At 41.5% G+C, this 24,352-nt stretch overlaps 1 protein-coding gene across 1 annotated transcript in view; it reads right to left on the bottom strand.

The window, feature by feature from the left end:
* Nucleotides 1-16,990, bottom strand: part of LOC139367662 (chemokine-like protein TAFA-1) — a 30,440-nt gene extending 13,450 nt beyond the window's left edge. The window contains exons 1-2 of the mRNA XM_071105937.1: nt 16,597-16,990; nt 14,782-14,932 (exon numbers count right to left, since the gene is read on the bottom strand). Coding sequence (XP_070962038.1) covers nt 14,782-14,929 — 148 coding nt within the window. The 5' untranslated portion in view covers nt 14,930-14,932; nt 16,597-16,990. The remainder of the gene's footprint in view (nt 1-14,781; nt 14,933-16,596) is intronic.
* Between the last annotated feature and the right edge of the window lie 7,362 nt (nt 16,991-24,352).

Here is a 24,352-nt window from a genome sequence, read left to right as displayed (position 1 = left end):
CTACATTAAAAGCAGTAGGCTCTCGGTCTGATACAAACTTTTGAACACCTGAGTCATCTCCACTCATTGCACTGGCACCGTCGTAGTCGTGACAACAGCATTTGTTCCTCGATATACCCTCTTATACTTTCAAATCGATTTAAAAAAAAACACAGATGCATGAGACACACATGCATGAGCATACACACACCAACACACAGACGCATGCGCGCATGGACGCGCTCAGGTGACATGGCTCTCTCCCACGCTCTCACGCATCTACGCACACACACACATTCAGGCATAGACATTGGTGTGTGATCTGCTAATCTAGGACAACTCCTTCAGAACAATGCCATGTTTGGCTGCCTTCAGATATGTTTTTAAAAGTTACATCATGTAATTATTGCCTTTATTACATAATTTGAGGAGGAAATAAGAATGATTGGTATTGATGATGTCATAACAAAGTAAAGTAACTGCTCTCAGTAAATATTACACTTAAATTGTAGCAAATATTACATTTGCAACCTAGGTCCCTCTTTTGTGTGCTCAAATGTTATAAAAATAACAACTAACTTAAATGAAACAGCAGGACAGATCTCCAAGAGTCCTGGAAAACCACAGCCCATGCTTGGAAGGAAGCAGCATGCCTGTCACCATTAAATAGAAGATTTGCTCAAGGTGACCCGTAATAGGCAGCTCTTATGGTTCATTCTCTGTAGAGGTCCATGCCAGCAGGCTACCACAGCCCTGTTACTGAGGTAATGAGACAACCAGATTAGAGAATGTCAAATTAATGCAGATGGAAGACAGCAAGAGCCACAAAACACAAGCCTGCATGGTGTCAAATTTAAGGACTATGTTTCTCCCTCCAGTAAAGTCCCTACAGTGCTGTTGTTATTCTGGTCTCAAATGCTTGGGGAAAACAGAGAGACATGGAGACAATATTGCATGATAAATTCTATGATAAATATGCCGCTCGTGAGAAATTTGTTTCTGCAGAAAAAGAACAGCGTAAGATAACATGATATGTTTGCCAATTATAACTTTGTCTTTTGAAATTCAACAGACAAAATGAAATCTAGATGAATCGTGTGAGTCATGGCACAAAAAAAAAACCTGAGTAACTGAATGTTATGAACAGCTCAATGTTAGATCAATGTTTCCTTAGAGCAAATAACATGGCTTTGAAAAGCACTGAGAAGTCCCAGTAAGTGTGTGCGTGTGTGCATGCGTGCATGCGTGCGTACCCCTGTTTACCTACCCTCCCAGAGCAGAAAGAATGATCCTCCCCTCTCCCCCTCTGGATTGGATTTAGCAAAGTCCTTTTTCACAGCATGCACAATTTACACATGGCTGAAGAAAAATATAAATTGCTACTCTGAAAAAGTAGGGCCCATGACAAATATAAGCAAGGAAATGTATGAAATAAATGGCTGGCAGCACTGTCACTTTAACACAGGAGGGTGAAAGATATGTCCTATGCAACAGGCCACCTAGAATGGGCAATACTTTATTGAAATGCAAACTGAGAGGAGGGAGCTGCTGCTGCTGTTTTGAGATGCATGAAAACAGCATGGAAGAGAGGGACCAGAGAGTGAGGGACCAGAGAGAGAAAGGGAATGTTTTTTTCCTCCCATTTGCATCTGAGCCTCAAAGCCTGTCTCCACAGCTGTCATACAGGGTGGCAGAGGCTGTTGTAAAACTGGTATTGATCAAGGGTATGAAATCGTATTCCCAGTCTTCCCTTATGTGAAAAACTGCCCATGGTGATTATGTTTGCTGTGGATATACTGTATTTGTGTGCTGTCGGTCGTGACAACAAACTACAGTAGCAAACATTCAATGAAAGACATACATGCCACTTTGGACTTGCATTATCTGGTGAATGGTGACATTGGTAAAGTAGGACAAGAAACATGGAACATGAGCCCCTAGTTTCCTTACTCCATTGTTAAATGTCAAAGCTTTGTCTGCCTGTCTATGTATCTGGCCCTGGCTCTCTCTGCCTGCTACGTTTCCAGGTATTTAATATCTATAGATAGCCTTCCCTGATGACAGACTTTGAGTCTGTATGGAGAAAGAAAGAATGAAAAAAAGAAAGAATGAAAGTTAAGAAAGAAAGGAGGTAAGTGATTGGCGAGCGCTATTCAAAGAGTCTTCAGTGGACAGCTGCTTAGCTTGGATCTGTAGCGACGTCGTTTCCTCTTAGGGCTGGATGGACGGACACTGCGGTCTGGTGCTGGGTACTAATGTGTCTGGCTGCCCTGCTACTGCACTCTGCTGCAACATGTGCTCTGTGTGATAATGCACTGTATAATAGAATGCTTAAATAACCTGTCATACAATAAGACATGTACTCTCCTGGGTTGGGTAGTAATGATTACGTAAGTTTCGCAGGGTGACAGTGCTGGTAAAAGGAGATGAAGGAAATGGTGAATGATTAATTCAATATGCTGGTGTTGTGCAGAGATGTCTTAGGTAACAAGCATTTTCAGTTATCTTAATTGTGCGTTAGGAATTAGACCACGTGGGTGTTGGTGCCGTGTACAGCCTACCGTTTCATGTTTTATCTAACTTCTAGCCTACTCTCCAGTCCTGTTTCCACCAGTGGACTGTTTGGTTCATATTAATGAAGGGGCAGTATACCAATCATCATTTCTATACAATGAAGTACCATTAGGTACTTTCTTATCACAAGTGTACCAATGTGAGACAATAGGATGCTGCTCCAATTGATGCTCTCTAGCCTAACTCCATCCCTCATCCTATGATAGGGTTCTCGTTATTGCAACAGAGCAGTCATTTCTATCTATCACCCCTCTACTACGGCATCGGCATGCTTAACATCAGCTCTGAACCTGCTGTAATTGGATGGGTGGTTGAAATATGTAAAGTGATTTGTGGCACACCAAGGAGGTATAAGAGGCATAAGAAGCTGAAATCTGCAATAGAGCCTGATACTCACAGTATTAATTACCTTCCTTATTTATCATACCAAGCCTCATCCTTGGACCTAATTAGGAATTCAAGATGCTATTTTTCTAGTTAATGAGGTTTAAGTCATGATAATGAATTGCATATCCCTGTCGAGCATTTGAAATAACTAAGAATGGAGGGAAAAGACTTATCCTGCAGATATAATGTCGGTGTACTGGACATAGAGTTTCCTTTATTGACAAGGGTCAGAGTTGAACCAGAGTGTGGACATGATGAACCGGGGTGTGGACATGATGAACCCGGGGTGTGGACATGATGAACCGGGGTGTGGACATGATGAACTGGGGTGTGGACATGATAAACCGAGGTGTGGACATGATGAACCGGGGTGTGGACATGATGAACCGGGGTGTGGACATGATGAACCGGGGTGTGGACATGATGAACTGGGGTGTGGACATGATGAACCGAGGTGTGGACATGATGAACCGGGGTGTGGACATGATGAACCGGTGTGTGGACATGATGAACCGGGGTGTGGACATGATGAACCGGGGTGTGGACATGATGAACCCGGGGTGTGGACATGATGAACCCGGGGTGTGGACATGATGAACCGGGGTGTGGACATGATGAACCGGGGTGTGGACATGATGAACCGAGGTGTGGACATGATGAACCGAGGTGTGGACATGATGAACCGGGGTGTGGACATGATGAACCGGGGTGTGGACATGATGAACCGGGGTGTGGACATGATGAACCGGGGTGTGGACATGATGAACCCAGGGGTGTGGACATGATGAACCCGGGGTGTGGACATGATGATCCGGGGTGTGGACATGATGAACCGGGGTGTGGACATGATGAACCGAGGTGTGGACATGATGAAACGAGGTGTGGACATGATGAACCGGGGTGTGGACATGATAAACCGGGGTTAGGGTTAGGGTTATGGCTAGGGATATAGTTGAGAATAGGGTTAGGTTTGAACCAAGATGTGGACTGAAAGCTAGGATTAGGGTTAAGGCTAAATGGTCACAAACACATTTATTTGCAAGAGATTAGGACAAGAAAAAAACAGCTGAAATGAAATGACTGTAATGATTGAGTTATTTTCTGGTGGTTACAGTTCAGCCCAGACACAGCATCAGATCCAGGGGGGGAGTCTTCCTTGATGATACCTAAGGGTCCTGATCTTGTCTCACTGAGATGTACAGCAGACTCACAACACTAATAGTTTAATACTGATTAGAGTTGACGCTGGCATCATGATAAATTAATGTTACTCAGAAAGAAATGTCAGACATCAAAATCCCATCAACTGGTAGGGTGGTATGAAAGGTATTACCATTAATACTGCTTTGTAGCTTATCATATATTCTAAGAAAATGGTGGATGTGGATGTTGTGGCTAATGGTGGTCTGCGGACGTACCGCAGGTGGATAATAACAGTTGGGAGTATGAATGGTATTAAGCAATTTTACCATTTTTTACTTTTCACAATTCAAATTGTTTCAAATAATAATAGGCCTTTAATTTGTTACCTTCACTGCTCTACTCTGGCCTTCTACCTGGTGCTGACTGTTCAAGCCATGAATGGTATTTTGTTTTTTTATTAGGATCCCCATTAGCACCATCTACTCTTCCTGGGTTCCACATAAAACATGAAACATGATATAATACAGAACATTAATAGACAAGAACAGCTCAAGGACAGAGCTACTCATATTTAAAATGTCACACAGCCTACATTTCAGTACGTACACACTAAATATCTAGGTCAAATAGGAGAGAGCCATTGTATTGTGAGCTATTGCCTTATCTGTTTATTGAAACCAGGTTTGCTGTTCATTTTAGCAATATGAGATGGAAGAGAGTTCCATGCAATCATGGCTCTATACAGTATACTATTGTAAGTTTTCTTGAATTTGTTCTAGATGTGGTAAGTGTGTGTGTGTGTGTGTGTGTGTGTGTGTGTGTGTGTGTGTGTGTGTGTGTGTGTGTGTGTGTCAGAGCTGTGTGGAAGTTGACTATGCAAACACTATGGCATGATCATCCATCTATTGAACTATTTGTTGCATGTCTTTTTAAATTTTTAACTAAAATTGTATTTGGCTCGCTTAAAGCGCTTTGAGATTGTATTGAGAAACGCTGTAAAAATTAACTAAATGTGACCACCAATATATTTTCTTTCAAAAAAATGCAGTGGCATCGCGAATGGTGGTCCTCAAGATCTTTTGACAGTGATTTGGTGGTCTTCAAGATCTTTTGACAGTGATTTGGTGGTCCCCGGATCTGAAAAGGTTGGGAACCACTGACATAGGCATGATATGTTCACTGAAAGGATTATCACTTTACTCTATTTCAAAATCAGATCTCATTAGGATTAGGATAAATAGTATTCTTCTAGCCTCCTTCATCCTCATGCTGTTGTTGTGGAGAATGGCGAAACGTGAATAGAGGATGATCGCATTGAATGTGGAGGCTGTTTGACACTGTGTTGATGGATTGCTGTTTTCGTGTGACTCCAACATGCAAAACAAAACAATTCCCCTCCACTCTACACTTTGTTTGTGTGTGTGTGTGCGTGCATGTGTGCGTTCTTGGAGATCCCCCTACGCCAGCGGCCACTGAGCCTAGTGGGAGTGAAGTAGCATGGTTATTAATGCACGGAGATCCTCATACAGAGAGTCTGAAGCTGCTAACAGCTGGCAGAGGCAGAGCAGAAAGAGTGCTGGGTAATTAATTAAGCTGTAGGCCACCAAAATTCATTTTGCACACACACATTGACCTCAAACCATAGCCCTTTGCGCAATGCTGCTGCATGTACATTTTCAATTAACATGTTGTATAAACAACTATCTACAAGCACTAAGCCCACATGTGTCTTGTGTATTGAATTATTCATGGTTTCCAAGAGAGAAAATTGTGAGGAAATCGAATTGTAAAATCCAATATCGCTCCTATACTGAACATAACAAGGGTATTGCATGTCCAAAGTGTCCTGTATCCATACATGATTATTTTTCACCTAGTTGAACCAAAGACACAAAATAACTGAGAATATGTGGCCCAAATCCAAAATCCAAAATTGGCACATCACTAGTTTTTTTTATCCTCCCCTGAAGGAGACCCCAAAGTCTGATGTGGCATGTGGCAAACGCTATGAGAATAGTTTATAGACTGGACATTAGTCTAGAAAGGTTCCCTACATAGCATAATGGAGCTGTATGGAGTGTTGGTCCTCTGGGGTCACACTGTGGCATGTATGGAGAATATTGTGCCAAAGTGGCCTTGGCAGGCTCCAGATGTAGCAGGGCCTGGAGCTCAGGCTGCATGCCACTTCCCATAAACACTGCAGGGAGGCTGGGATGAGACTGGTGAGAGCATGGCTTCCTGGCTCTGAGGAAGACCTGGGTTCAAATACTATTTGAAATCATTTCAAATATTGTATCTGTGCTTGATTACGCTTGCCTGTTGCAATGGAATTAATACAAACGTCTCAAAAGTGCAAACCCCTCCCACCTGGCACTCCAGGCAGACCAAAGCAAATGCTCAAAGTATATGAAAGATTTCAAATAGTATTTTAACCCAAGCCTTCTCGGAGGAGAGGTCTGAGGGCAGGATGAGGGAAATGTAAGTTAAATAACGCGCCAGGAGGATGCATTATATAAGGCTATTAAACTGTCACTCTCTAGAACTCAGCAGAGATGGATTCAAACAATGTTTGCGACAGCTGAAAATCCATTTTCCATGTTTGTTTCTGGCGAGGACTTAGCACTGTACCCTGGTTTCCGTCTCTGTTCAGCTATTACATTCCACTCCTTTCCTCTCCTGTCTTTGGCAAATGAGTAGTACTGTACTAGTACACTGGCTGTTCTTTATTACACAGCATGGGGGAAATATCTGTGCTCCTTCTCTTTCTCTCTCACTCTGTTTTACAGAGCGATACACAATGAAAAACATGTAGCTTGCAAGCAACGTTAAAATAGTGTAACCTACCTATAACCTCGGCCTCTAACCTAAATATTATACTTTGACGTGTGTGGATTCAGTTCTGATTTCTTTATCGCAAAAAAATATATATATGTAACGTTTTTGTGTCTGTCAGTTAAAGCATTTATTTGCACAGAGAATTAAAATGATACTGGGAGTCTTCGTACACAAACATGATGTTGATGTTGTATCTTCAGGGCTTTTAGGAAAGAACCATTCAGCCAAGTAGAGTTCAACACTGTCTGAGTTCAAGCCCTGCCAGCCAAAGTGTAGGTGAGAGCGAGTTGATGAGACCACCTCAGGCTTCTGTCTCCTTCCACCTCCTCTCTGTTGTCTCTCTTGACACCTCCACATGGAACTAAGCTTTAGGCCAACCACTCAACAGGATTCTTCCTATCTAAAGCACCAATCTTTCCTCCTCTTTGAAGAATGTACATAATTACAATACAATCACTCCAGATTAATTTAAGATGGCATGTGTTTCCCTCTACTGGATATAGATCACTGTTAAGTGCACACACACCACATGGGAAAATGGACTGTCTGACAGACAGCATTTTGCATTTAAAATAAATATAACTTTGTACCTGGGGGCACACCCTTTTCATACACTTATATACTGTATATATATTTATAATTTATATATAACCATATCACTATAGAGTAATTGCATATGTTTGTTTTGAGCATATGGTTCAGTTTGTAAAGAAAGTTCAAAACATGGGACAAAAGCTTATGCATGAGTTAACTATGAGTTTGTAGAGATAAAGTGTGATTGAAAAACTAAATAAAACTTAGCAACAGTGGCAAGAGTGTTTACTTTTCAGTACTAATCAAATTAAATCAAATTCATTTATATAGCCCTTCTTACATCAGCTGATACAGTGGGGCAAAAAAGTATTTAGTCAGCCACCAATTGTGCAAGTTCTCCCACTTAAAAAGATGAGAGAGGCCTATGACAGACAAAATGAGAAAAAAAAATCCAGAAAATCACATTGTAGGATTTTTAATGAATTTATTTGCAAATTATGGTGGAAAATAAGTATTTGGTCAATAACAAAAGTTTATCTCAATATTTGTTATATACCCTTTGTTGGCAATGACAGAGGTCAAACGTTTTCTGTAAGTCTTCACAAGGTTTTCACACACTGTTGCTGGTATTTTGGCCCATTCCTCCATGCAGATCTCCTCTAGAGCAGTGATGTTTTGGGGCTGTTGCTGGGCAACACGGACTTTCAACTTCCTCCAAAGATGTTCTATGGGGTTGAGATCTGGAGACTGGCTAGGCCACTCCAGGACCTTGAAATGCTTCTTACGAAGCCACTCCTTCGTTGCCCGGGCGGTGTGTTTGGGATCTTGTAATGGTGAAAGACCCAGTCACGTTTCATCTTCAATGCCCTTGCTGATGGAAGGAGGTTTTCACTCAAAATCTCACAATACATGGCCCCATTCATTCTTTCCTTTACACGGATCAGTCGTCCTGGTCCCTTTGCAGAAAAACAGCCCCAAAGCATGATGTTTCCACCCCCATGCTTCACAGTAGGTATGGTGATCTTTGGATGCAACTCAACATTCTTTGTCCTCCAAACATGATGAGTTGAGTTTTTACCAAAAAGTTATATTTTGGTTTCATCTGACCATATGACATTCTCCCAATCTTCTTCTGGATCATCCAAATGCTCTCTAGCAAACTTCAGACGGGCCTGGACATGTACTGGCTTAAGCAGGGGGACACGTCTGGCACTGCAGGATTTGAGTCCCTGGCGTCGTAGTGTGTTACTGATGGTAGGCTTTGTTACTTTGGTCCCAGCTCTCTGCAGGTCATTCACTAGGTCCCCCCGTGTGGTTCTGGGATTTTTGCTCACCGTTCTTGTGATCATTTTGACCCCACGGGGTGAGATATTGCGTGGAGCCCCAGATCGAGGGAGATTATCAGTGGTCTTGTATGTCTTCCATTTCCTAATAATTGCTCCCACAGTTGATTTCTTCAAATCAAGCTGTTTACCTATTGCAGATTCAGTCTTCCCAGCCTGGTGCAGGTCTACAATTTTGTTTCTGGTGTCCTTTGACAGCTCTTTTGTCTTGGCCATAGTGGAGTTTGGAGTGTGACTGTTTGAGGTTGTGGACAGGTGTCTTTTATACTGATAACAAGTTCAAACAGGTGCCATTAATACAGGTAACGAGTGGAGGACAGAGGAGCCTCTTAAAGAAGAAGTTACAGGTCTGTGAGAGCCAGAAATCTTGCTTGTTTGTAGGTGACCAAATACTTATTTTCCACCATAATTTGCAAATTAATTCATTAAAAATCCTACAATGTGATTTTCTGGATTTTTTTTCTCTCATTTTGTCTGTCATAGTTGAAGTGTACCTGTGATGAAAATTACAGGCCTTTCTCATCTTTTTAAGTGGGAGAACTTGCACAATTGGTGGCTGACTAAATACTTTTTTGCCCCACTGTAGGTCTATATACACTATATATACAAAAGTATGTGAACACCCCTTCAAATTAGTGGTTACAGCTATTTCAGCTACAACTGTTGCTGACAGGTGTATAAAATTGAGCACACAGCCATGCAATCTTCATAGAAAAACATTGTCAGTAGAATGGCCTTTCTGAAGAGCTAAGTAACATTCAACGTGGCACCGTCATAGGATGCCACCTTTCCAACAAGTCAGTTCATCCAATTTCTGCCCTGCTAGAGCTGCCCCGGTCAACTGTAAGTGCTGTTATTGTGAAGTGGAAACGTCTAGGAGCAACAACGGCTCAGCCGCGAAGTGCCGAAGCGTGTAGCACGTAAAAATAATCTGTCCTCGGTTGCAATACTCACTACCGAGTTCCAAACCGCCTCTGGAAGAAACGTTGTTGAGAGCTTCATGAAATGGGTTTCCATGGCTGAGCAGTCGCACACAAGCCTAAGATCACCATGCACAATGCCAAGCGTTGGCTGGAGTGGTGTAAAGCTCGCAGCCATTGGACTCTGGAGGAGTGGAAATTAGTTCTCTGGAGTGATGAATCACGCTTCACCATCTGTTAGTCCGACGGACGAATCTGGATTGGGGCTACCTGGCCCAATGCATAGTGACAACTGTAAAGTTTAATGGAGGAGGAATAATCTGTCTGGGGCTGTTTTTCATGGTTCGGGCTAGACCTCTTAGTTCAATGGTGGAAAAATATCCCAACTTGAGTAAAAGTAAAGATACCGTAATAGAAAATGACTCAAGTAAAAGTGATAGTCACCCAGTAAAATATTACTTGAGTAAAAGTCTAAAAGTATTTGGTTTAAAATATACTCAAGTATCAAAGGTAAACATTTATTTCAAATTCCTTACATAAAGCAAACCAGATGGCACAATTTTCTTGTTTTTTGTACTTATTTACAGATAGCTTGGGGCATGCTCCAACACTCAGACATAATTTACTAATGAAGATTGTGTTTAGTGAGTCCGCCAGATCAGAGGCAGTAGGAATGTTCTCTTGATAAATGTGTGAATTAGACAATGTTCCTGTCCTGCTAAGCATTAAAAAATGTAACGAGGACTTTTGTGTGTGTGAGAAAATGTATGGAGTAAAAAGTAAATCATTTTCTTTAGGAATGGAGTGAAGTAAAAGTTTTAAAAAACTTTGCAATTATCACAACACATGCTGTAATATGGCTTTTCTACCCAGCCTGGCTTCCCCAATGATTTTATCCATGCACCACTACTGACAATCTGTTCCTCTTTTGTGCGCTGTTGTTCACGCTCCTTGCACCGGATAAATACGGCACCTTGTGATTCATGTGACCCTTAGCTCAGCAAGCCACGTCTGCACCAAAGGTAAAAAAGCCCACGGCACGTCTGAGATTGGAGCTCTGGCTGATGCTACATCCTATAAGTACAGCTGCAGGGTGGAGAGGAGGACACTACCTCCTCCTGATTCACTGGACATACATAATCATCTATTCAGGAATCCTACTTCCAACTGGAGTTAGAGTGTGCTGGGCCTGGGCCTGGATAGACTTCGGGCTCTATTCAATATGTAAAGCTGAAGTGTTACAGATTCCGCAATAGAAATGTACAGGTCATTTCCCATTCAGCTGACATGTGCAGCGTTTACCGTGAATTCAGCCTCCACTGAAGCAGGAACATTACCTTTAAAATCCAATCACACTGTAAAGCTGAACGTCCACGATGTGGATTGAATAGAGCCCTTAATGCTACCGGGAGGACTGTCAAGTACTACCCAATGAACTGTTGTTGGGTAACCAGTATCCTTGCAAAGCAGAAGTAATCACGAGTGTGATCATCTCAAGTACAGGGAGACTTGGGATGATTTGTGCTGTTTTTGCAACACATTTCAAAATTGGCTCAAGGCAATTATACATATAGACCTACCTGTGTTCAAGGCTTTCAAAGTGAATGTCTATTGTTTGGGATTAGGTGTTGTTTATATAGGACATCATGTGAGTTGCATTTCTCCGTGATCAGCATGTAAAGAGTCACAACCTTCCATTTGACTATGTCTACCATTTATTCTGATTAGAGGCCCTGTTTACCCCTACAGCCCAACACTTTCCTTTGGCAAGGAAACAACTGATCTACAGCCACTTGTGATCTCAATTACCTGTGGTAACACCAGTCACTTTGAACTTATGGCATGTCACTGGCTTCAATGATTGGCCCAACGGTCTACAGCCAATGGCCTTCCTGCCACCAATTCATGACCCGTCAACCCCAATACTGCTACCAATCCAACAGCCACACAACACATAACACAGAACAAATGCCCTGGTGTCACAGTCAATCCAGACATCCCATTCTGTTCTCATAACACCGGCATCCTGTTTATCCTGGAATGAGGATAAGGAAAACTATGGTATTCAGGATTGACAAGGCTTTTACACTTTCCCCTGATCCAGAAAAATAAGGATTGTATGCTTTGTACAATATCAACTAACAAGGATTCACGTTTGGTTGAATTTGTAATCTCTCTTAAATGCTTGTCTGAAACGTGTGTTTGTTAGAGGGTATTGTGCCAACATCCCAAGTGATTGATTCTTCAGTGGAAGAATGTAATTATGGTCTGTACCATCACAAAGCTCATAGAACAGCAACACTGACGTCTCAGAGGAGATTTCATAAGGTCATTATTTGGTAGCTAGGGCTCTCAAGCTCAGCAAACATAGTCTCCTTCATTATTGTTTAGACCTTTTTGGGGGACAGACATGCAACTGAAACACTCAGCATTTACAGTCCTATCCCAGTCCCATCTCATCTGTGTATCTGTTTATCTATGTACAAGGCCATCTCTTAAATGGCTTTTTGGGTCGTTTTAAATGGCTCTCGGTGTAGTTTTTACTCTCAAGGACTAGAGCTACTAATATGACATCCATGTTGTGTTATTCCTCCGTCATTGCTTTATGATTCAAGCAGCTAGACTAATTAGCTGCTTTCAGTGCCGGCACAATCAATCTTTTCAGGAAAGCTTATGAGCAGAGACATCTAAACAACAAAGACTCACGAGAGAGCAGTAACTCCAATCAGGCGTACAGCTTTCTCCAAATAAATCTCACTAAAGTGGATATTTGACATGGAAAAGAACAGAACCTAATGAGCATGTATCCTACAGCATGTTTGCTTTATTACATTGACCCAATACATTTTTTAATTGAACACTGAACTGAATGCTGTAGGAGGATGTATAAAACAATTGAAATGGTGCACAGTTTCTTCGGAACCAGTCTTGATTGCTGCTTCACTAGGCATCAGGACATGAACATGGAATTTTATATTGTAGTGTGAATAATTGTCCTGACATTGACAGCATGTTGAATTCCAGCAGCAGCTAACATGCTTTAGCACTACTATGACATTACACATTTAACAGCCACTGAGGAGCTGCACGCTCAATTACATTTATGTCATTTAGCAGACGACGGTCTTATCCAGAGCAATTAGGGTTAAGTGCCTTGCTCAAGGCACATCAAAATATGTTTCACTTAGTCAGCTTGGGGATTCAAACCAGCAACCTTTCAGTTACTGCCCCAATGCTCTTTAACACTAGGCTACCTGCCACCCCAGTTAAAAGCACAGGCACAGTTCTCTGTGGAAAGCCTTGACAAGATTCACTATACAGCGTGGGAATGCTTCTCTCTTTATATCATATGACCGGTAGTCCACTTCCCATTCAGCCCAATTTCATAGAGATTGTAATCACCCAAACCAGAAGGAGGAGAATAGTTTGTTGGTAAATAAACTCACACCTCAGCATTGAAGTTTACTGGGGGTCATAGTTCTGTCAGATCCTGCAAACTGTCGCTCAAAATGACTAAACACTCAATCTAGCCAGGTGGGCTTGGACTTTTGCAGCAAAACATCTGTGCACAAAAGGCAAACGCAACACAGTGCAATGTGCATGCTAGCTAGCTAATGGGTGTTTAGTCCGAGCTTATTAGAAATGAAGGCCTTTGTCAAATTAAGGCCCCACAGACACCACACGCACCATAACCTTTTCTAGAGCGGTAAGAAAAATATTACAATCTTTCTCCATGACTATTTACAAAGAAGATATAAACACACACCATTCTACATATACTGAACACAAATATAAAAGCAACATGTGAAGTGTTGGTCCCATGTTTCATGAGCTGAAATAAAATATTGAAGAAATGTTCTATATGCACAAAAAACACATTTATCTCAAATTTGGTTCACAAATTTCAATTGAATGATTTCTGTAAATCAGTAAAATCTTTGAAATTGTTACATGTTGCGTTTCTATTTTTGTTCAGTGTAGAATATAGTTATATTGCCCAAGCCCTCCTCCCTATCCCCTTCCAGTTAAAGCTGAGATCTGTGATAGGTGAAACAGCGCCACTGGCAGCCCCATGCGCATTTGTTATTGATTTTGTTTTGAGGAAATAAGCATCCAGCAGTGTGGTCAAAAACATTGCAGTACATACTCTGCTGTTCTATCGCGTGTGCTATGATGCCCTATGATGTCCTATGATGCCCTATGATGTCATATGATGTCCTATGATGCCCAATGATGCCCTATGATGTCATATGATGCCCTATGATGTCATAAGATGCCCTATGATGCCCTATGATGCTCTATGATGTCCTATGATGTCCTATGATGTCCTATGATGCCCAATGATGCCCTATGATGCCCTATGCTGCCCTATGATGTCCTATGATGCCCTATGATGCCCTATGATGCCCTATGATCCCCTATGATGCCCAATGATGCCATATGATGTCCTATGATGTCCTATGATGTCCTATGATGTCATAAGATGCCATATGATGCCCTATGATGCCCTATGATGCCATATGATGCCCTATGATGCCCTATGATGCCCTATGCTGCCCTATGATGTCCTATGATGCCCTATGATGCCCAATGATGCCCTATGATGTCCTATGATGTCCTATGATGTCATAAGATGCCATATGATGCCCTATGATGCCCTATGATGTCATAAGATGCCATATGATGCCCTATGATGCACTATGCTGCCCTATGATGTCCTATGAGGTCATATGATGCCCTATGATGCCCAATGATGCCCTATGATGTCATATGATGTCCTATGATGTCATAAGATGCCATATGATGCCCTATGATGCCCTATGAAGCCCTATGATGTCCTATGATGTCCGAGGTAAAATAAATGGTTTGTTGTTTGAAGTAACGTCTTTGTTGTTGTAATATCTTATCAAACACACGTGGAGTAGCGCAAATATCCATACAAAGGCTATATAAAAACAATAAACCTCATGAAATTTGACTCACAAGGTCAGACTTGCATTCACACAGCTGAAAGGAGGAACAAAGCAGAAGTCGAAGAGGGTGTTGTCGTTGAGAAGCCAACTCACCAATCACGTGAATGGAGGTCCTTCCAGGCCGTGTCACATGGTGCTGCTGTAGCTGTATGGTCTCATAAAAGGTGGCCTGGCACAGCTGGATGGACCTCCCACTGACCCAGAGGACCAGGCACAGCAGCCAGGACATGATAGGACACATCTGCTATAGAAGGGGGAGAGCACAGTCAATGTCATAGGTCATCATGTCACACACACAGGAACACACACACACAAGCACAAATGCATTTATGACCGCATGAAAGCACACACACACACACACAGAAAAAGATGTCCTGGTACACTGACCCAGCTGAACTTCCACAGAATCGCCATAACAAGCAGTGTATCATTGAGCGTGATTATCAACTGCTTTGTAATCTTTTTTTATTCCTGCCCTATTTCGTCCCTGAGCCACAGCGCAGCAGCAATTGTGGAATGGCCCCTGGGGACGTTTTCCATGCAGCTGAGTTTTCCTCTGACAGGCTGACTCCCTCTTCAATTCCTGACTCTCTCTCTTGCTCTCTTCTTGCCTGCCTTTAAACCAAAAATTGAAATAGAAAAAGACAACATTTCTCTCCTGGCTTGCAGGCAGTTAGCTGCCAACTCTTTTCTATGGATGGCTTTTGGATATCACAAGGCTGTGACAGTGACAGAACTGTAATGGGAATCCAAAGACATGTAATGTCTCCCAAAAGCTGATTATATAAGGCACATGCAGATCCCAGGTTAGGGATCTGCAAGGTTAGGGTTGGTTTCAGAATTATTCAAGATTTGAAACAATTGCCTCTGTCAAGAGATCTTGACATCAACAAACGTTGTAGAGGTGATAGCATTAAATTGTGATTCTATTGAACAGAGTACAGAATTATCCAATTTTAGTCACGCTTGTGAAAGAGAAATAGCTTTTGGTCCGGTGCCTTTGTCGGGTAATACGATTTTTTATTAGATTCCATTTCAGTGCCTTTTTTTTCTCAGTTATAAACAAAATAATTACCTCTGTCAAAAGATCCTCACATCAACAAACTAGAAGGGTTGTCTGCAAGCAGTGTTTCTGTTCAACAAATTACAAAATAATCATTTTCAAGGAGCATGTCAAAGGCAAATTAGCTTTTAAGATTTTGTTTTAGATTAGGTTTCAAACGATTTTGCACAGCCTTTTCTCTGAATGCAGCCTACCGTGTCTGCGTGAAATTTTAGCAGAGTTTTTTCTTCTAGCTAAAAGGATTGGGTTTCAAGAATGGTACTTCCGTGAGGAAATTTCTTCCAGCAGCTCATCTTAGATATTACAGTCTCCGTGATCTAGAGAACCTTACCTTTGTAAAAAAAAAAAGGTGGCGAAGTCAGCAAGCCATATTACGTTTCTATGAGTTATTTTTGATGCTCTATTAAATGTGTTCATGTAAGTACTGTAAATAACATAAAAGGTTGAGAAAATGTCAGCACATTTGATCCTTCATGCATTATGTATTTGAACAGGCTCTATGTAACCTGCACTTATTTGCCATTGACATTTGGTATAAACGATCCTTGGAAAAAGAGAGGAAAATTAAATCCACAACATAAAACAAACAGTAAATATTGAGTACGCAAAGCAATGTTACTACAAATAAAGTGTGTGATAGAAACAGAGCACCGTACCTCTAAGGAATTTGCTTAATGCAGCACATATGTGCAAACACACTTTCATCTTTATGAACAAGTGATGCTGATTTTATAAAACTGTCTCCATTTATTCATTTGAATTCACTTAGGTGAATTTGTATTTCTACTTCCCTCCTTACAGTAAACATGTCTCTCTCTCTCTTCTTTAAACAGTAAGTATCTTACCTAAGTATTCTAACACGTTGTTTTAAATCCATCCATCTTGAAGCTGATGTGGAATCCCCATCCAACTCCGTCCTTGATTTAGGTTGAGACTCCCAAACTCCTTTGACTCGTCACACTACTCTTCCTTCCTTTTCTTCACTTTGTCTGAGGACAACCAACAGCGTTGAGCACAGTGACTGAAAGCTGACAGCTGAGCCAGTCAGAAACAACAGATTTAGAGCCTTGCCATTTCCACCTTTGAAATATCACTGGCTTCCCTTGAGGAGACCCTGGCACTGACACAGAATAGATTTGGCTTTTCGCGTTTACAGGCACATAAGGATCTATCCTTAATTTACTGCTGTAGAATCTCCCCTCTCGCGTTCTCGCTTTCTCTCTCTCTCTCTCGCTTTCTCCATCTGCATCCTCCTCCCATTGAGAGGCAGCCTCTGAGCACACGCTCTTGCTCTGTCCCCTTCAGCGAGCACTAAGTAATGAGTGTTCCTCTACAGCCCGGCTGAGTGTAAAGACTGTATCACATTTCTTAAAGCAAGACTGCCCTACTATCAAACTGGAACTGCATGCTACTGTAGGGTACTGTATGAACAAACCATGATCATCAGCTTCTCACAGTTGCAAATCAGCACAGGTGGTCTCACATAGGAAAACCCACTTGAGAACCTACAGACACTCAGATTTCCCCAGTAATCTTTAATGGATTTTTGTCAACATTTCATTTCTCCCCTCACTATAGATATACATAACACCCTGTGGTTCATGGTAATATGACATGCAATTGCATGCAGTCTAACTACTTTTACTGTACATTTGATATACTCGAGTCTGTTGATTACATGGAAACTGCAGATAATACATATTCATCACCAAATAGACACCTATTAGAAATAAGAAGTTTGAAGAAGAGAGTTGAAACCAACCTTCTGCTGAAGGGTGATTTACTAGAAGGTTGTTCATAGACTGGACTGCTGAGGGGGATATTCAAATACCGAAGTCGAGTTCATCAGTCATGTGATGGAGGTTTAATGGCTACCTTAGGAAGTAAGGGAGAGGTAAGTGTCATTACAGGGAGTAAGTCAGCCCTGATCAGTATGTGTGGGAGACGGTAAGGCTGAGAGAAGCTGTCCTCCCTCCTCCATACCCATGGCATGACTTGAAGCCAGCTCCACTCCTCCACTCTATTGTGCTCAGGCTTTATCGCTGGTATACAGAACACGCCTGCGGCCCTGAACTCACACTGCTCTTACAGCGGTAAGAAAACTTCCATATTTATTGGAGTTGCTTGATTGGAAAGGTGAGGTTAATTCCCATGGAGGGGAATGAGTGAATAAAAACTTGGAGCAAGAAGAGAAAGTGTGACACACTCCTCTCAGGTGTTATGGCACAACCGCTTTGAATGATTGTCTCTGCTGCGAGGCTATGGAATAATCAACACTCTGACGGGGATGGGGGAGACAGGATGTGGAGGAGAGGATAACAGTGGAAACAGACTGAGAGACAACTTATATCTCTTCGAACAGATTCAGAGTTCGACATTCATTCCCACCGTCAGCCATCTGCAGCATGAAGCATCAGCCTTTAACATTGATTAGATGTTTCTTTGACAGCGTTAGGAGCGAACGATATGCTTCAAAGCTCCGTTGGAAGCAGTGCAACAATGCAAGGATCTCATTGAAAACCAATAAGTCCTGGCATCAACAAAGCACACGTCAAGCTTATGCAGCGCTGAATGCTCAGTGGCCAGGGTAGAACATTCTTTGGTCTCTGTTAGTTTTCTTTATTATGACCATATGTATGATATAGCTAGGTAGCGGGTACAATCACATGATAGTTTCAGCCTGCTTGTTATTACGTTGCACACACCCATCATCTAGTCATCTTGCTATACCCTATTATGTTGACCATGTTTATTCTTATGAATTAATAGGTGATTTTTGGAAACAATAAACATTGAATTGAGATTTTAGAAAAGTTCTGATTCCGTGTGATAAATATGCTAGAGAACCTTTCTTTATTCGTTGTGAAACCTGCTGTGGTACCATCTGTTTCTCTGACCTACAGACCACTACTTTCTGTCTTTAACAGGCTTTATGTACAGCCGCTGGATGAGTGTTTCTGACAGCTATCATCCTTAGAAAGCAGAAACCAATTACAGTAGGTAGGTTGTTGTAGAAAAGGAACACTCTCCTTCAGACAGGAAGGTTGTTATTGTTGAGGATGTGAGTCTCTCGGCCCTGTAAATGACCCCTCACATGTCTGTGCTGTCGCAGGTGTTGCAGCACTCAGCAGTCCACTGACACAGTCTCTCTCATTATAGGAAGTCCAGGGAAGGGAACACATGTTGTTGCTATCCTCAAGACCAAACAGGAGAATACATGTTTTAACAAATACAGGGCAATTTTGGTCTGATACGCAGCGCTGAATGCATCATAAATACTGTACTATTTATAATATACTGTAGGATGTATCTCAAAACCTCTCTTCTCTATTTTGGTTAGGCCAGGGTGTGACTAGGGTGGGCATTCTATGTTCATTTTCTATGTTTTGGATTTCTTTGTTGTTTGGCCGGGTGTGCTTCTCAATCAGAGGCAGCTGTCTATCGTTGTCTCTGATTGAGAACCATACTTAGGTAGCTTTTTCCCCACTGGGTTTTTGTGGGTCGTTATTTTATGTTGAGTGTTTGTATCGCCTGTCAGAACTATTTAGGTTATTCCTTTTATTATTTTGTATTTAGTGTTCAGTTTCAAATAAATAATATGAACACGTACCACGCTGCACCTTGGTCCTCACCTTCTTCCTATGAATGCCGTTACAGAGAGATGGTGGTGTTAATGTACATATGTCTGAAGTGAACAGTGCGTGTGATGCAATTGTGAGATGCAGTGTCCCAAAGTAGTTCATATTTTTCTCCCCTCAGCAACAGTAATGTTTACCGCTGTCGTGATTGACCAAATTCTGAAAGGTTTTGATGTCCCAAAAACCACACATGACATTTGGAAATGATATTGCTGACAGTGACATTTACTCCTGAAGGCTCATTGTTTTAGGACAGGGACTTCATGGAGCATGTCAAAATGTGTAATTATCTTGTAAAGAGCATTAGCTGTCACACACCAAAACATTTCTATTGGAGGTGCTGACTAATGGAGAGTAAACTGTATAAAAAGAAAGAAAGCTGAAAACTATATATGCTCTCAAGAATTTAATGGGTAAACATAACAAATGTTTCGGAACGCAGTGCCTTCTTCAGGGAAAATGTGCGACTTAAATATTTTTTTTAAAATCCTAGTTACTCTATTTTATATATTGTTGGTTATTCAGAACAATACAACATGTTAAACCTACTCCAAAGATTTCATACTTCATATTAAATGTATTTCTACTACATGTGAGCACAGTGAGGGGCATAGGCATAGGAGTAGTTGAACAGCTCCTGTTTCAGCACCATGGCCAATTCTGCGTTCTACAGCACCATCAAGAGGCCCTAGTTCAGCAACATAAGACAGCTCTACTCACTACAACACCATCAAGAGGACCTAGTTCAGCACCATGGACAGCTCTGTTCATGGGCATCACAATGAAGAACCCACATTTGAGCAGCCTGGAGAGCTACAGCCCTAATCACTACAGAACCATGCTGGCCAAGGACAGCCAGCCCCTTGTCACTTGACACACAAGACGCCTGTATAGCGTTACTTATCAACACACCTGCAAGGCAGTCTCTAATCAACACGGTGGCATGAAAGAGTGGCCTGAGGTTCTACACCAGTGGCACAGTTGGAGGGACATAGCCACAGCTTGCCAGCAGACCCCCATTGTGTTTTTAGGTCTCTCTCTCTCTGCAGGTTGCTCAGAAGGATATCTTCTTTTAACCCTTCCATTGAAGACAAAACACTGCCTAAGTAAGGGAAGCCAAGCAGTTAGCATCTTCAGCCATCACTCGCCTGAGGGCTCTGTGAACTTTTTTGGTTTGATAGTCTTGTTTGTGTGATTTACTCATTGCCACCTGTGTGTATGTGTTTTGTCTTTGTAACAGGAATCGGTATTCATTTCTCTCTCTTTCCGGAGAGTGAGAGGGAGACTGAGACAGATACAGAGACTGATGTGGAGATGACAGAGACAGACGGACACAGAGACTGACACAGAGACAGAGACTGACGACATGTTTGCAGCTGTGAATGTGCCAGCCACCCCACCAGGCTCTGTTGTTCATAATCGAATGATCATTTCTTCAACTGACATTAATAAAGAGTATAATTTAAAACCCATTTTAGTGACGTGCTGAGGAAACACTCAAGACTATTTAAAGAGGAAGAAATGCCTTCCCCTTATGGTCCAAATGCCTTTTCTCACGAGGCATATCAATCACCAGTGTCAATAAACCACACCGGAGAGACAGCATGAGATGATGAGGGATTCCTTTCGACTTCCAACTATTAGCATTTCCATTGAGTGCTTCTGTTTTAAGCACAGCAATTGTGGCTTGTTTCTTTAAAGGTCAATGGTAAACAGTTAGGGGCTGATAGATCTGCATGAGCCACCTTGCGGCTTCAGCCAAGTAAGAAATAAGATTATCTTCAAAGGGAGACCTAGTCTGAAAGTCTGAAAGCCGAGGCCTTGAATCTTATATAGTGGTGCATTAATATGTTGGGTAGGATTCCATCAAACCATTATTAGAATAACTGATGTCTTGATTTGAGGAAGCTTGGTATTTTTCAATTTATTGACTTCTCAAGTTGAATGGAAATTGAGTGTCTCCCCGTTTTACACCTGATGATCCATTTAATACATTTAATAGATTATTTTTAAGGATGTTTTCCGTTTCATATTTGTTATGGATGAGAATGAGAAACAGTTGGAATCTTTCCCCCGGCAAACACTATTCATTAACTTACTAGGTACAAACTTCACTATTCATGAACTTACTTGGTACAAACTTCACTATTCATTAACTTACTAGGTACAAACTCACTATTCTCGATGTGAGATCAGTTGGAAACAAATCAGCGACACAGCAGGTTAAGATGTTTACATAATGTACTCTCTGGTTTTTGGTTTCGAGTAGGCCCCTAGTCTAAAAAAGACTGAGCAATATGCAAAGCCTCTCTGTATAAGCCGTCTTTTTGAGCTCATTGTGGGACAATTACCCCCATTTTTTTTCTCACTTTTATGGTTTTACTGCTAAGTAGTAACATCAATGCATGCACATGCAATTTCAAATAGGGGTGAATACAGTAGTGCAATCTGAGGCATAAAATAAAAGACATACAGATGCATTTTAACATAACTACTCATTATTTTATCCCGGGCTGCTGATGACAGTCTCCTGAGAGAGCAGATGCTTTTTCTTCTGGCTCGGGGCCTCACCGTTCCATCTCAGTAAGTGCCTCTACTTCTCCCCAGATCTGCTATAACAACTCTCTATTCAATTATACAGTATATTACTTTCTTGCTGCTTTTATCATTGCCATTGTCACTGAGCACTTGTCAAATCAAGGTGAAAAGAACGAAGAACAGATGTCAACTCGGATGTGTCTTTATTCTATTAAATGTGTTTGTACTCTTAAATACATGTTTTATTAGGCAAGGACATTGAATTTACTCATCTCTCAAAACTGTCAACCTGTCCACTTGATTTAAATCAATCATTTGGAAAGAGAAATTCATCGCTGCTGCCACTGAATGATTCATTACATCGAATCGTGTCATATTGACATACAGCATTGAACCAACTCAAGCTGTGGATTACTAATGGATACATTGTGTATTGTACTATGTCTAATATTTTTCTCCTGTGGAAACTTTGGAGAAAACATATAATTTTCACTTTTAAGATATGCCAAATATGTGAGGCTCAGCCAATGCAAATGCCTTGCGTGGCTCATTCAATTAATTATGGCTCCATCATGTCAAACGTTCCCAAAACTGTGGTTGAATACATTATTGCACTTGTCAGCTCTTTCCTGATGAATGTGTTTGTCTCTAGAGACTGCCAGACACAAATGAAACCATAATGTGCCATAATGTGTTCAAAGATTCTGTTTAGCATCTGGAGGGTGACATCAACATCATGTCATATTAATCTACCATCAACATGCATGTCACTACATCAGCCATGAGACGAGGCTGAATAATATTCATGGACCTTGTATATAGCCTCGTTATTGTTATTTTATTGTGTTACTATTTTCCCTTCAGATGTTTAGCCATTTTTTTTTTAAAACTGCATTGTTGGTTAAGGGTCTACCTACACCTGTTGTATTCGGCGCGTGTGACAAATAAAATGAGAATAAAATGTGATTTCTACATTAGATGCTGCAGGGTGGTCTTTGCACCATGCATACAACACATACTGAAAATAATCCAGACGTCTTGGCAGTACAGTGCCTTGCAAAAGTATTCACCCCCCTTGGCGTTTTTCCTATTTTGTTGCTGTAATTTAAATTGATTTTTATTTGGATTTCATGTAATGGACAGACACCAAATAGTCCAAATTGGTGAAATGAAATGAAAAAATAATTGGAAAGAATATGGCACCATAACAAACCTGCCAAGAGAGGGCTGCCCACCAAAACTCACGGACCAGGCAAGGAGGGCATTAATCAGAGAGGCAACAAAAAGACCAAAGATAACCCTGAAGGAGCTGCAAAGCTCCACAGCGGAGATTGGAGTATCTGTCCATAGGACCACTTTAAGCCGTATACTCCACAGAGCTGGGCTTTACGGAAGAGTGGCCATAAAAAAGCCATTGTTTAAAGAAAAAAATAAGCAAACACGTTTGGTGTTCGCCAAAAGGCATGTGGGAGACTCCCCAAACATATGGAAGAAGGTACTCTGGTCAGATGAGACTAAAATGTAGCTTTATGGCCATCAAGGAAAATGCTATGTCTGGCGCAAACCCCAAATCACTCATCACCCCGAGAACACCATGCTGTGGGGATGTTTTTCATCGGCAGGGACTGGGAAACTGGTCAGAATTGAAGGAATGATGGATGGCGCTAAATACAGGGAAATTCTTTAGGGAAACCTGTTTCAGTCTTCCAGAGATTTGAGACTGGGACGGAGGTTCACCTTCCAGCAGGACAATGACCCTAAGCATACTGATAAAGCAACAATCGAGTGGTTTAAATGTCTTGTAATTGCCTCGTCAAAGCCCAGACCTCAATCCAATTGAGGATCTGTGGATTGACTTAAAGATTGCTGTACACCAGCGAAACCCATCCAACTTTAAGGAGCTGGAGCAGTTTTGCCTTGAAGAATGGGCAGAAATCCCAGTGGCTAGATGTGCCAGACTTATAGAGACATACCCCAAGAGACTTTCAGCTGTAATTGCTGCAAAATGGGGCTCTACAAAGTATTGGCTTTTGGGGGGGGGGGGGGGGGGGGGGGGGTGAATAGTGATGCACGCTCAAGTTTTCTGATGTTTAGTCTTATTAACAATTGCAACTTCAAAGTGGTAGGCATGTTGTGTAAATCAAATGATACAAACCTCCAACAAACACGTTTGAATTTCAGGTTGTAAGGCAACAAAATAGGAAAAATGCCAAGTGGGGTGAGTACTTTTGCAAGCCACTGTATCTGTTGAGTTTGTTTTTGTGAACAACACAACAGTTATTTTTTGTTTTTCAACACATGATTTGCTAAATGTGTTCTGCAGCTCTACACAGCTCAATCTGATGAATGTTATTACAATAAAGTGTGATGTTCCTGTAAAATCAAACGGCATGTTATTTAGTTGTCATATGGGTGAATTCTGAGA

Source organism: Oncorhynchus clarkii, chromosome 16 (assembly GCF_045791955.1).
Source record: "Oncorhynchus clarkii lewisi isolate Uvic-CL-2024 chromosome 16, UVic_Ocla_1.0, whole genome shotgun sequence".
Classification (NCBI taxonomy): Eukaryota; Metazoa; Chordata; class Actinopteri; order Salmoniformes; family Salmonidae; genus Oncorhynchus; species Oncorhynchus clarkii.
The sequence above is the reverse complement of the archived record's forward strand: the minus strand, read 5'-3'. Positions and strand labels throughout refer to the sequence as shown.